At 41.3% G+C, this 14,745-nt stretch overlaps 1 protein-coding gene across 4 annotated transcripts; it reads right to left on the reverse strand.

Moving 5' to 3' along the window:
* Positions 1-10,012: 10,012 nt before the first annotated feature.
* Positions 10,013-14,349, reverse strand: LOC118556945. 4 transcript variants are annotated; one of them, XM_036125645.1, is made up of 9 exons: positions 13,530-14,349; positions 12,827-13,002; positions 12,418-12,589; positions 12,163-12,337; positions 11,699-11,994; positions 11,353-11,528; positions 10,966-11,214; positions 10,643-10,885; positions 10,013-10,409 (listed from the first exon to the last, which is right to left on the reverse strand). In XM_036125645.1, the coding sequence occupies exons 2-9, from the start codon at positions 12,917-12,919 to the stop codon at positions 10,101-10,103; spliced, it is 1,713 nt and encodes a 570-aa protein (XP_035981538.1). In that variant the 5' UTR covers positions 12,920-13,002; positions 13,530-14,349; the 3' UTR covers positions 10,013-10,100. The 4 variants fall into 4 exon arrangements, with proteins under 4 accessions (XP_035981538.1, XP_035981537.1, XP_035981536.1 ...); XM_036125644.1 differs by having other exon boundaries at positions 10,013-10,322; positions 10,365-10,409; positions 12,827-14,349; XM_036125643.1 differs by having other exon boundaries at positions 12,418-12,586; positions 12,827-14,349.
* Between the last annotated feature and the right edge of the window lie 396 nt (positions 14,350-14,745).

Here is a 14,745-nt window from a genome sequence, read left to right on the forward strand (position 1 = left end):
GAAGCTATTTTCTGTTTCACACAACACATCTGATGAAAACATTGAGACTTATCCAGTTTTTTAGTATCTTACAAATATTGCAGAAGGATTCAATCTTAACACTGCAAAAACAGAACTGAAAATAACTAAAATTGTCTTGAATGAGTGCATTTATCCTTGATTTGAGCTGGTAAATAAGATGATCTGCCAATGGGATAGGATTTATGCACTTAAAATAGGAACAAGTCATCTCCATCATCTTATTTCAAGTGCAGTATGTCTGAATATTTTATTTTAGGGGTCAAAATACTCATTCCATTGGCAGATAATCTTATTTATCTGCTCAAATCAAGGGCAAATGCACTCATTTGAAGAAATTTTTACTTATTTTTAGTTCTGTTTTTCCAGTGACACCCAGACGAGTCCATAACTGTGAAGCTGACGGAAAATGATGAATGATGAATGAATTTTATTAGAAATAAATATCTGAAAGGTGTGAATTGCATTTGTGTTCATCTGCTTTTACCAATTACTTCCAGATATCACCTGCTCAGTGAATCCAGTTGTCCTGGTGTGCAGTTCAATCTGTTTAGGTCCTCTTTAGAGAACATGGAGAGGGGATGGACCAGCTGCAGACCTACCCGGACATGAACATCCACCTAAACTAATAGGCTGGACCAGAGGAGCATTAATCACAGAAGCAGTCGATTAGACCATAGTGACTCTGGAGGAGCTGCAGAGATCTACAGCTCAGGTGGAAGAATATGTTGACCAATCAACTGTTGGTCATGCACTCCACAATCTTGTCAAGCTGCTTGCAGTTTAGCCCCCAAACCATGTAAGGCAGGGCTCCCCAACCCCGATCCTCTGGGCCCACAGTCCTCAAGTTAAAAAAAAAAAATGTATGATTTAATGCAGGTGTTCTTAGCAAGGTTCCTTACACTGCAAAAACAGAACTGAAAATAACAAAAGTTTTCTTGAAATGAGTGCATTTATCCTTGATTTGAGCAGGTAAATAAGATGATTTGCCAATGGAATAAGATTTTTGCAATTAAAATAGGAACAGCTCATCTCCATCATCTTATTTCAAGTGCAGGATGTCTAATTATCTTATTTTAGAGGTAAAAACACTTGTTCCTTTGGCAGATCATCTTATTTACCTGCTCAAATCAAGGATAAATACACTAACTTTAAGATCATTTTATTTATTTTTAGATCCGTTTTTGCAGTGTAGGATTTAATGGATGCCAAGGAAAAAATTTAGTAATTTTAATTGAGTGTGCTAGAGCAGGCACTTATCTAAAGCCTACAGTGAATGAATGAACCCTGAGGAGCAGATCAGACCTAAACGGCATGCCATGAATCCAGGATGTGTTGAGATGGAGAAACTAGATCTGCAAAATCCCCCGAAATGCACCTTTATTCCAGGAATAAATCATTTTAGAAAAAAATATCTATTCCAGAGGTTCATCTTCAAGCAGGATGACCCTAGAAGAACCGTAGAACCAGGGCTACAGTGGAACGGTTTACATCAAGTCATAGGCATGTGTTTTAAGAGTCCAGTCAAAGTCCAAATTTAAACCCAATTGAGAATCTGGGAGAAAAGTGGCGTTCACAGATGCCCTCCATCACATTTTATAAAGGAAAATTAGCAAAAATGTCACTCTGTAGATGGAAAAAAGCTGGTAAGGACATTGCCTCTTCACATTATGCACTACTTTGTGTCGGTCTGTCACACAAAATCACAGTGAAGAAGTTTAGCTCCAACAGTTCAAGAGTTAAACATGCTTTTTAAAGCACTCTATATATCTATGCAGTTTTGCAGCTGGAGAAACAGCTGCACTTCTTTCTTCATGGCCTGTGCTTGTTTTTACCAAATTCTCTTTAATCATCTTGTTTTGTCTGAGCTGTGCACTTCAGAACACACACCAGATGGCTGAGGAATCTGCAAAAATGCCTAATTTTACAATTAAAGGAGCTTGTTAGTTAATAAACACCTATGTTGGGTAACTTCTTTTTGATAATATATAATATAATATAATATAATTGGCACAAAAGAAACAGAATGATGGAATGCTACAAGTGACTTTGAAGGTTTAAAAATTGCCAATTACCATTAGAACAGATGTTGAATGCAGCTGCTGATCTATGTTTTTGTGTCAGGATGAAGACGGAGCGGTAAAGGTTCTGCTGCACCCTGAAAACGGCTTTAGCTCCTAAGCAGCAACTTGTAGACCTCATCACAACAAGTATGAAAACAGCAATCATAGGAGGGTTGTTATGGAGCTCAGACTCAATGTAATTACTTTCATTCATGAACTAAAGAGCTTTACCAACCCCGTTCGCTACAGCTGCTCCTGGGCCCTCAAGGTTTTTCTTCCAACAGCCCATACAGTATGACATGAAAACATCAGTCCTCCTACAGAGAAGCTCGCTAGCAGACAACGCTGCTGTAGTCTTTCTGGGGTTTTACTTATCTCTGATAGCCGGCCAATTAAGATAGTATTTGGTCCTTCACCTTAAAAAATTAGCTCTGCCTAACTACATGAGTACAACTGACAATCCAAAAACAGCTAAACTAACACCATGCTGAAAGAATTTAAATGACACTACACAGTTTCAGGCAGAAAACCTGCTGCCTCAGGCGCTAATAAGTGGAGAGAACCATAGACATTATAAACGTAGACGCCTCATTGGGCGCCGGTTTGCCATATTCTATGTGGCAGAAAGTAGTGAACATCTATGTTCCCTGTGTACATTTTTTAAGTATTCAGATAGAAATATATAGATGGAGCTTATATATACTTAAGCTCCATCCGAAATATATAGAGATTAATTGTTAGAAATTGGCAGCCAAATTGGCTTTTGATTGATGTGCATATATAGATTTTGAAGTATTCTAAATAAATAGGTGTGTGCTTATATATAAGTATATGTCCAGATTATATATATATATATATATATATATATATATATATATATATATATATATATATATATATATATATATATATAAAAGAGGGAGAGGGAGAGAGAGAAATATATGTTTGTGTGTGTGTGTCTTGTGAATACAAAAAATCATTTGGTTAAATCTAAACATTGTGTTCTTCATTATTTCATAAAACCGCGTAAACCTTTTAAAATCTGGTGCAGACACAGATTAGCAACAGACTTTTGGGGGGAGTATTAAAGAGATAAAATTACTAATATGAGAAAAAAGTCATTGGAAAATAAAGTAAAAGAAGACGATTATATTATGGGGGAACATTTCCAGAATTGTCACATTTTGCAGAAGTATTTCACTCCTGGAGTATTAGGGCCAGGTTAGATTCTTATAATTATTTTTTTCTTTACGAGAATAAAGTCAGGAGAATGAAGCTAAAGGGATACGAAAATAAACTCGTAATATTACAAAAATTAAAATATCACAAATATAAAGTATATTCTGAGATTAAAGTCCCTTTGATACTGTTTAAGTGTCTCAGTCTAACTGCAGATTTGCCACATTCAACATGGCGGACGCTCTGACGCATCCGCAGCATAGGCAGAACCCACCCGGCGAGGCGTCTACGTTTATAATGTCTATGGAGAGAACCTATAGAGTGACTCAACAGTTGTATAATGGGGATGAATTTTAAGGGTTAGGGTATTTATTTATTAAGGGCATTTTAGGTTAGTTTGCATGGAAATGAATAGTTATGGTCTTAACTGTAGTAGACTCCATTTAAAAAGATCCTTAGTTTAGAGAATCAGAAATAATCATCATTGAAACCCCAAGCTAATAGCTACACAAGCTAACGGTTCTAATTCCCAAAGGTTTTGACTTCAGACCTCCACTGAAAAACTTTGTTTGACTTAATTGAGTTCACAGAGGCTACTATATATATATATATATATATATATATATATATATATATATATATATATATATATATATATATATATATATATATTAAGCAAATTACTCCAGTTTTCTATTCCTGATATGGTGCTGGAAAAAAACATGCGATCTCTGACAAGTAGACAAATGTTTTGTGATGAGATACGAGGATATTTTTTCATTCCGCATGTAAAGAAATAGATGCTGTTTTCAGATTTGTGGCTCAAATGGAGGATACTTTGATCTTACGTTAGCTTAGGAAGAATAGTAATGGGTGAAAAGGAAAGTCTTTCTTGTTAAAGGTAAGAGGGTAAAATATTCTACAAAGATTTATTTTTTCAAGGTTCTAACCCTGAAAACCTGCAGTCTTATCGTCCGATGCACCATTACCCCTCTCAGAGTGTTTCCTGTGTTAGGAGCTTTACCCAGGCTGAATTTTTCACTCTTCCTGCCTTTCAAAAAAAAAATGAAACAAAAAAAAAGGTTTTTCTAACATCATCTTTTTTAAATGTTGCCACTCCATTTGTACGCTGTTTCCTTACAGTTTTAAAGTCGACCAGAGGAATATTTAAGGGCGTAGGGTAAATAAACCTGTCAGTTTAAGATTGGGAAATTTTAGCTTTGTTTCCATGTCCTGAATTTTTATTATTTGTAAAAAAAAAACATACAAAAAAAAACATTTCCTCCTGGTTAAAAAATAGGCACAACTTTATGTTGGCGTATTAAATACAAAATGCTGAAAAGATGAAAGCAGTGCCAGAAACCATCAGAGAGTCTTTGTCATTGTCATGGTGCAGCCTTGCCTGCTGCACCATGGACATTTCAGGGCACTCTCAGCCTCCCATACAGCTCCAGATCCCATGCTCCACTAATCACCTACACCTGTCAGCCACTAATCAGCCAGCACTCAGCACACCTGTCAGCCTCCCTATTTAAGCTCCCTGCTTTCAGTCCTCCCCTGTCGGTTCGTTCTGTTGGTTTCTGCTCACCTCACCTGTTTTTTGTCCAGCCCGAGTTCCTTTCATCTCTGCCCGCCTGCTGTGGATCTGGTCCTGCTCTCTCTCCGGTCCTGCAAGTATTCACCAGTCGTGCTGTTAATCCTGTTGTGGTTCTGGTTCCAGTCTCCACTCTGCCATGCTGCTGGTCTAACCAGGTTCCAAGTCTCCATTCTGTCATACTGCTGGTCAAGTCTGTTCCAAGCCTCCATTCTGCCGTGCTGCTGGTCAAGCCTGGTTCCAGGTCTCCTGTCTGCTGTGCTTCTGGTTCTGCTGCCTCCGTGTTCTGGTTCCTACCTGCTTGCCAGTGCCTGCCTTCACCATCCTCCTGCTTCAGTTCTGTACAGACTCTTGGTTCCATCCTCCACAATCCACTATTTCAATAAACTGTTAAATTTACTCTGTTGTGGTGTGTTCGGGTTCAATAGCAAATCATGACAGTCATTCTTTTTATTCAAAAAGAATGCAAACTTGTGGGCACTAAGGTTTTCTGTGTGTATTTAAATAATTTATAATTATTTTTTTACATTAATTGTATTTCTTAACCATAATATTTTTTATGTAATTGGCATTGTAGTTCTATCTTGTGATTTTATACTTGTAATTATTTTTAAGGTTGCCTTTTTTACACCTGGCTGTGGGACTACCGATGAAAATTAGCACTCTTTAGCTAAGTCGGGTACATTTACATTGTTTTAATGTTGATAAATGTACATTGTCCCCTTTTAAATAAAAAAAATAAAAAAATAGAATACTTTTGCAGGAACTGTTAGGAGTTGGATGCCAGTAGGGGTCATTCCAAATATGGGCGTAGGGAAATGAACTGCGGTGCAGGTCTCTCTTACACATGTTGCCCTGCATGTACTGTCTGCTCAGAATTACATGAGCTCGGCAGGAGGACGGCTACTTTTGGCAGGTTTCTTTACTTTGCTGAGACATGGAGGTCTGGCCCTGTGATAATCCCCGTCCAAATGTCTGCCTTTTATGCTAACAAATCCCACCAATACGGCCAATTCAGAGCTTTATGAAGAACCACAGGCGAGCAGATTTCTCTGAGCAAACCCTTATGTGAAGGAGAGGACTGGAGGAACATGAAAGCTTTGGCTGCCGTCCTCACTTGGCTTTTCTTCCGTTTTTCTCATCTTTTCCTATTTGGGCCCCTCCCGATTCCCAGCCAAGTTATCGTCCAATGTTTGACAGTTTCAAGTGCTTTGTGACCCGCTCTCCATTTGTTTAGAAATGTCCTCAAGAAAAAAATCCAAAGTGACTTTTTCAAAGCTATTACAGCACCTTCAGCAAATCACGTCAGTACAGACGAAATGTGAAGATCGAACGTCATCTCATCAATCAAAGCGGGGCTTGTTTTGAAGCTTTTGTGCCCTTAAATACTCTTGATTTGCCAGCCATGATTGTAATAGGATTCAAAGATCATTTTGTGTGAAATCAGCGTTGTTTGATTTTTACATTCATTCAACGAAATCTAATTTGCAGCTGATGACTCGCCAGAGAAAATACAATATCCAAGAAATGGTTCTGATTATAAAAAAAAAAAAAAAAAGGCAAACAGAGGTACAAAATCATCCAACGTGCCCCTGTTGACCTTTGTCTGAGAGAGCGAGGACAAAGAAGCTGTTCTCACAGTTTCTTCTATCTTTTAATTATTTGTTTTTTTCCAACGAGCCAAATTTTCCTGCTGTGGGTGACATGTGAAACAGCTCAGATTGCCTGTAAATACATGATCTTTTTGTTAAAATGTCACCATGGAAAGTAGGACCTGTGCTCTTGGATCAAGAGTTTATTGTTAAGGTTATGCTGTTAATTTATTCCCCTTGTGTCTCAAAGTAAAAAAAAACCTGTTTTTGCAGAGTAATCACATAGGTCCTAATCTGCTATAAAAATCGAAAATTTTGACAGAAGATGATTAGTTCCCCCCCTAAAGCAGTGTAAGATCCTAGCAAGAGTCTAATACCCTAAAATGCTGAGAAAGAACCTTTTTCCTGTTAATATAAAATAACATGCCTGGACAAACACCATGGAGGATTTACAGAAGCTGTGCAAAAACAAAGCAAAAAACACCTGGTCTCTAAGGAAAACCGGACTAAAGAAACTAAGTAAGGTGTATTTATAACGCGTCTTGCACAAAGCACTGTACAGGAAAATTAAATGTAGGATGTCGATAAAAAAGTATGTAAATGGCACAATAAACATACATAAAAAAGTGCAATAAAATCATGAAATAAAAGACAGTTTTCAATTGCTTTTTAAAAATCTCTAGACAGTCAGCACAACGAAGCTGCAGAGGTTAGCCACAGTTTCAGAGAGCCTCTAAACCAGGGGTGTCAAACTCATTTTGGTTTAGGGGCCACATTCAGCTTAATCTGATCTCAAGAGGGCCACACGAGTAAACTCATTGAAAGATTAACTAGAACTAATAAAAGTGGACTTTTTGTTGATTTTTATATTAAATTAATTTCACTTTTACACAATATATGATGAATAACCTCAGCGTTTTTAAGAAAAGCATGTGCAATTTCAACAATACTTTTACTCAGTTAAACATTTACTTGTGCATTATGCATAAGAACTGATCACAGTGATTGTACAATGTTGAAAAACATTTATTCACATTTTTTAGAACTTAAAAACACTGTCCTGCATGACAAAATACATCAAACAGATAAAAATTAAGAAATGATTTAAAGTCAATTTTCCACATCTGAAGCTCAGTGCTACCATCTGTTGATTAAAACACAGCGCCCCTCATGGACAATATAGGAACTGCAGATTTTCAATTAAACGAAGTACATGTTTTTTTCAATAATTGTTTTATCATTATCTTCCTTTTATCTCTTTCTTTCACCTTTTCCTTTTTTCTTCTTGTTCTTCCTTTCCTCTCCTACTTTCTCATTGTAGTGTCCATATCATTTGAGATATTCCCCGCATGAATCATAATAAAACTATTCACATTCATAAATCAAGCGGAGCACTATGGCAAAAGCAGTACTGCTCCACTTGTGAAAGTCAAATCTGATGAGCTCATTTTGGCATTAAGGCAACAATTCTTATTGCCACATTGCCAGACAGGACACTGGGGAAAATGTTTTATTTATTTATTATTTTATGAATAATGATAATTCATTTAGCCACTGGGCCGGACTAAATTGTTCGGCGGGTCGGAACCAGTTTTCAGAGAGTTTCAGAGAGCGTCTGGAGAGACCAGGACTCGTGACATGTTCCCTTCTCCCTGTAAGTCATGCTGGTGAGGGATGTTAGACATTTGATTTAGCCGTGTTGGAGAATGGATGGATTAAAAGTTGCTTAGCATTAACTCTTGAGGACTAGACTTGGGACGCTCCTGATGTAAATCAAATACGACATTCCAGGGAAAGAGCCTGAGGCTGTGAAGGAGGAGGACGTGTCATGGTCTGTGGATGCTTAGATGCAGCCGGACTCGTCCAGCTCCTCGTCATAAAATGTGCGGCTGTCTGAAACGAGCTAAAGTTGAAGCAGAACTAGTTGGATGCAACCACAGTGACCTAAAATATGCCAGCAGATACACCGAGGACAGGCTGAGACTGGAACAGCCCTGGGCCTAAACAGGCTTTGGTGCATGAAAACAAGCAAACATCTCACAGTCGTCCTGAAAGAAGACTACAAGAATCATCTGAGTGAAGTTATTTCAAGTTAGAGTTACAGGTCAGGCGTCCTAACCCTACTTAGGGTGAGCACCGTTTTTGTGTACTTTTCGGAGCATTTTTGGGCCTTTTTTGAAAATTCCTGGGGGGCTAACCGAAGGTCACAGGGTCATGGGGCGTGGCTTGAAAAATAGCCCTATCCCTCGTTACCCATATGACCTACCCTAACAATTTTTCACGCCAACCCTTGACCCGGTGCAGCCCCTCAAAGAGGTCAAAGTTCACCGAAAACCAGTTAGTTAGTGAACCTAAATGACAACCCTTGTTGTAATACCGTTAACTGCCACCAGGTGGCGTATCGCCATTATGGATCATTCAATCATCCTAGATGGCATGTGCTGCCATCTGGTGTGATATGTGAATCATCCTAGATGACAAATGCTGTCATCTGGGATGATATGTGAATCATGCTGGATGGCATATGCTGCCATCTGGGTATAATTTGAATGGTGCTAAATGACAACATGCCATTTTACATAAAGGGTAAGTACCTATCATTCCATTTAGGAATATCAATGAACCATCCTAATTGGCAGGTACTTCTGGGGTGAGTGTCTTTAATATAGGACCAAGTGTGCCTGCTCTTCAATGACAGGAAGGTAAGTACCTATCATTGAAGAGCAGGCACATATGGCCCTATACTGAAGGCACTCACCCCTTAAGTACCTGCCACTTAGGATCAGGGGAACCAGGGGACACATGCAGCTTCTCCACCCAAGAACAGAGCTCCCTTTGCCCGCATGGAGGTGGGCTGACATCCCCTTTGGACCTCCAGAGAACCAGGGGCCACCCATGGAGCTTATTTACCCAGGACTTGGGCACCCTAGGCCCGCATCAATCTCCATGGAGCGGGCCCTGGTTCTCCAAAACCACCATGGAGCTCCAGAGAACCAGGCGCCACCCATGGAGCTTATTTACCCAGGACTAGGGCATCCTAGGCCTGCATGGAGGATGGCTGAGCACCCCATTGGACATCATCCCTTAAGTTCCTGCCATTTTGGAACATCTATAAATTATCACAAATGGCAGGTACTGGTGACTGGTATGTAAGATCGTGTGTGCCTGCTCCTAAATGACAAGAATGTAAGTAAGTATTTGACATGTACTTACTTACATTCTTGTCATTTAGGAGTAGGCATACATGTTCCTACATGAAAGCCACTCAGTCCCTAAGTACCTGCCATTTGTGATGATCTATGAATCTACCCGTCACCTATAGAAACCATGCATGCCACTCCAAGGCAAAAAGTAAGGCTTAAGTAATGAAGCGAGACATTTCTTAAACAATATTTACATTTATTTACAAAAAATATAACACCATTATTAAGAATTAAATAACTATATTACAAAGAACAATAAATAAATAATTTCTTAAACAATATTTACATTTATTTACAAAAAATATAACACCATTATTAAGAATTAAATAACTATATTACAAAGAACAATAAATAAATAATTTCTTAAACAATATTTACATTTATTTACAAAAAATATAACACCATTATCAAGAATTAAATAACTATATTACAAAGAACAATAAATAAATAACTATTGGAACTTTCTTTGTCTGGCCCTCAGGCGAAACACACGCGGTGTGCTCCGCCGCTGTCGCTCCCGCAACCTGTATAGCATTAAGGGGCTTCTTTTTGGTGTGAATGACAAACTTTGTCGGCCCCTTTTCCTCTGTGTGTCCTGGGACTCATCCTGGGACTCATCCTGGGACTCTGCCTGGGACTCTGCCTGGGACTCTGCCTGGGACTCTGCCTGGGCCTCCGTGGACTCTGCCTGGGCCTCCGTGGACTCTGCCTGGGCCTCTGGGGACTCCTGGCTTGTGGAACCAACCCTGGGTGCTACTCTCTGAAATATAACAAGGACAAGGGCGTTTAAATGTCTGCCATTTCAGAACATCTGTGAATGTTCCTAGGTGGCAGGTACTTTACATCTGCCATGTAGGATCATGTGTGCCAGCTCCTAAATGACAGGAAGGTAAGTACCTGTCATTTAAGAGGAGGCACACATGATCCTACGTGGCAGACATAAAGTACCTGTCATTTTGGAGCAGGCACATATTTTAAAATGAAAAGACTTACCCTCTTCTTCTTCACAGGACCCTCGCCTTCTCCCTCATCACTGGAAGACTCCAGGATGACAGGCTCCGCCACTTTCCCGGGACCTGAGACTGCCGGGTCCGTAGCCTCCTGGAACCTCTTACGCAGCTCAGACAGCTGTGTAGCTGTCTGGTGCATTGCGTAGAATTTCTCCGCTGTGGCGGTGTCATGGCACATCGTTTTGCTGACCTTTGTCCGGGTTCCCGGGGACAATGCATCTCTAGCCTTTAAAGATAATAGAAAGTGTCACATACTTCACTTTAATTTAAAGTTTTCACATGAAAAAAACTGACATGATTACTTACATATGTTGCTATCGAGGTCCTAAAATCTGTAAATGTGGGGGAACCTGATAACCCCATTTCTGCCCATGCGCTCTGGAGGTGTTGTTGTAGGTTCTTGATCTTCTGGTAGTTCTCGTTGAAAAATACCAGGTCAGTGGATGGCTGAAGGGTTTCCCTTATTTGGAGCCACTGCTCCAGCCATCCAAACTCCTCCACTGTGAGGTACACTTGGGCTGGCCCAAAAGCCCGATTTGTCTTGTGCTCTTTCACCTGTGGTTCCAAAAGAGAGGGTAAGTTGCCTGCCATGCAGGGTCATCTGTGAATTATCATAAATAACAGCTTCATGTCTGCCATTTAAGATTATCTGTAAACGGTCTTAAATGGCAGGCACAACATCATTATGCTTACGTTAATGACAAAGCCCTGGTCTGCGGTCCTGGCGTCAACCCGCGCCTCGTCCACTTCGGCCAGGGTCATATTGGTCAACACGCCGGTTCTATGGCCATATATACTGGCGAGGTATACGCCAAAGTAGCCATAGAACCGGCGTATGTTGAGTGAGCTGGGGTCAGTCTGGATGGTGTCTGCAAAAACATAAATTAAGACTCAGGTAAGTGACTGCCATTTAGGATTATCTGTAAATGATCCTAAAGGATAGAAATGAAGATGTCATTTAAGATCATCTGTGAATGATTCTAAATGACAGGCACTCAGGTAAGTACTTGAACATAGTAGAATTTTAAAAAAGTATTACCGAGCAGTTGGGGGATTTTCCTGCACGCCTGCCTCTGACACCTCCTGAGGTCCTCCTTGGCAATCACCCTTCTGATCTTGCGCTTTTTGACCATTATCTGGCGGACGTTGACCCATTTCTTAAGCTCTTTAATATCAGCGGACACTGCTCTTAGGAGGCCAATCACTGCCTTTTTCGGGACACGCGAGGTGCTTGGTGGCGTGTCCCGAAAGTAGCCCGCGAACTCCATCACATTCAGGAGGTAATTCCTAGTGGTGTTTTCTGCCTTCCCCTCTCTGAGGAGCTTCGCCGGCCACCTGCTCAGAAAGAAATGTTTTAACTTCAACATGAACACATGCTGCCATTTAAGATCATATACAAATGACCTTAAATGGTAGAAATGAAGCTGCCATTCAAGAACATCTGTAAATAATCCTACATGGTAGAATATATCATAAACAAACATGCATCAGAGAGATACTTACTGATGAACTCGATCAAGGTCCTGCAGAAAAGTCCAATTGGGGAGTATTGTCCTTCCCTTGTTCACAAATCTAAGGAAGGACATTACCCGTCCCAATTTGGACTTCTGGTTTTCCACGTGTTTTTTGGTCCCGATGGACCCCCTCAAGTGTAACCAGTACTCCTCCATGAACTCCACTGAATAAAAAAAGGTTACAAAAATAACTTGTATAGTTTATAAAATAGAAAAAACTTTAACAAGCAGTGACATTACTTACGGATGGGTTGAGGAAAATCTTTGAATCCCCTCAATGGGAATCGCGATTTTGCAGCCTTCTTTGGCTCCTCAGAGGATGAGTCTTCATCCTCATCTTCTGGGGGGTCCACTTGTTCGGATGACCCCTGGTCTGCCTCGACAGGCCCCCCACCGCTCGTCTTTTGGAGGGCCTGCTATAGGTTAAAGGGTAAGGTTTAGCATTCTGCCATTTAAGGTCATCTGTGAATGACCTTAAATGGTAGAAATGAAGCTGCCATTTAAGAACATATACAAATGACCTTAAATGGTAGAAATGAAGCTGCCATTTAAGAACATATGCAAATGACCTTAAATGGTAGAAATGAAGCTGCCATTCAAGAACATCTGTAAATAATCTTAAATGGTAGAATATATTAAATACTTTTACATACCGTTTCAAATGCGTGGAGTTTAGCTTTTGCCTTTTTTAGCCACTTCTCCTTTGTCCGAAGCTGCTTCCAAAGCCTCCTGTTTTCTTCTGCCATTTTAGAGCAGCTGGGGCAGGTTGGAGGATCCGGCTTGGACACCTCAGTTCCTGGCTGATTTTCCTCCTGTCCGAGGTCCAGGCCTGAGACCAGAGGAGGGGTGGGGTCAGTAGCCCTGAGGGCCCTTAAGGCATCCATGGTCACCTGTTTTTTAATTTTTTTAATAATTTTCTGGAGTTCTCCATCGTCCACCTCGGGATGGCCTGTGTCCAGGTGCCTATCTACCCTGCTCTTTGAATAGCCACATGCCACAATGGGACAGGGCAAGTGGCGGAAATTTACCCTCCCTGTCCCATAGTTAATCAAAATTCTTTTTTCTTTTTTATTCAGGATGGAGTGCCGGCTCGCCAGATGTTTGCCTAAGTAGTTGTACGGGATTTGGCATATTGGGCAAATTCCCGGGGATTTTGGCGGCGTCATTTTATATTCAAGCTGAAAAGAGAAATGACAGTTTTAAATACTTTGAGTGGACTGCAATGGCAGCCACTAAATGCTATTTAGAATCAGGCAGGCAAAATTGCCCTTAAATGTCTTCACAAATAAACACATTTTAACTCTATTAAGCCATTAAAACACACTCCCTCCCATTTAGAAGCAGAAAACAACTTACCGTGTCTCAGTGTTGAAGACCATGTGCTGAATGCTCCGGTGTTGCGCCACTTAAGCACCCAGGTGCTTAATTGGGGTTTCCCACCCTCAAAAGCATGGGGTGCACGCTACGGGGTTTCCTTCAATCAAAAGCAGGTGCTTAATTGGGGTTTACCACCCTCACAAGCATGGGGTGCATGCTACGGGGTTTCCTTCGATCAAAAGCAGGGGGTTGCCACTTGGGAGTATTTGTCAATGCTCTGAGATGGCAGACTGAGCTACCAGGTTTTTCCAATAGTCCCTGCCACGTGGGACCATCAGTGAATGATGCTAATACGGGGTTACCTTCGATCAAAAGCACGTGCTTAATTGGGGTTTCTCACCCTCACAAGCATGGGGTGCATGCTACGGGGTTTCCTTCGATCAAAAGCAGGGGGTTGCCATCTCAGAGCATTGACAAATGCTCTGAGATGGCAGACTGAGCTAACAGGTTTTTCCTTTTGAGATAGTCCCTGCCACTTGAGACCATCAGTGAATGATCCTAAATAGCAAATCCTTAACGACCTGTCAATTGAGATCATCTGTGAATCATCCCGAATGGCAGTTACGTAAGCTGCCATCTGGGATCATCCCGGAATTGTCCTAAATGGCAGAGTACTTTGACTTGCCATCCAGGTATCCCTTTGAATAGGATTTGGCCCCAGCATGGGGTGGATAGGGATGTAACAGGGGTAGCCCAGGAAGATACAAGGGTCTGGAGGGATCCTGGGGCCTTACACCAAAAAACCCCTTCCGCAGGTTTATAGGAACTGAGTTCTGTGAAGACCATTGCCATCTGGGTCCATCAGCAAATCTTCCTAAATAGCAAAATGCCATCTTGGAGCTCCAGGCTGGAGGATTGGTAGGCTGGGTACTGGTTGAGATTAGGCCCAGGGACAGAGGCCCTTCCCGGGTGAGAGGGACCGGGAAGGGCCCTGGGTGTCTGGAGCTCCAGGCTGGGTGTTGGTTAAGTTTAGGCCCAGGGATGGAGGCCCTTCCCTGGGTGAGAGGGACCAGGAAGGGCCCTGGGTGTCTGGAGCTCCAGGCTGGGTGTTGGTTAAGTTTAGGCCCAGGGATGGAGGCTGTTCCCGGGTGAGAGGGACCGGGGAGGGCCCTGGGTGTCTGGAGCTCCAGGCTGGGTGTTGGTTAAGATTAGGCCCAGGGATGGAGGACCTTCCCGGGTGAGAGGGACCAGGAAG

Source organism: Fundulus heteroclitus, chromosome 21 (genome assembly GCF_011125445.2).
Source record: "Fundulus heteroclitus isolate FHET01 chromosome 21, MU-UCD_Fhet_4.1, whole genome shotgun sequence".
In the NCBI taxonomy this organism is placed as follows: domain Eukaryota; kingdom Metazoa; phylum Chordata; class Actinopteri; order Cyprinodontiformes; family Fundulidae; genus Fundulus; species Fundulus heteroclitus.

Coding starts and splice junctions, on each gene's coding strand:
- LOC118556945 (XM_036125642.1), bottom strand. CDS start 13,339: ATGACGCCGCCAAAATCCCCGGGAATTTGCCCAATATGCCAAATCCCG. Junction 11,215..11,352: donor ACCAGGGCTTTGTCATTAAC/GTAAGCATAATG, acceptor TTGGAACCACAG/GTGAAAGAGCACAAGACAAA. Junction 10,410..10,642: donor GTCCTGTGAAGAAGAAGAGG/GTAAGTCTTTTC, acceptor GTTATATTTCAG/AGAGTAGCACCCAGGGTTGG.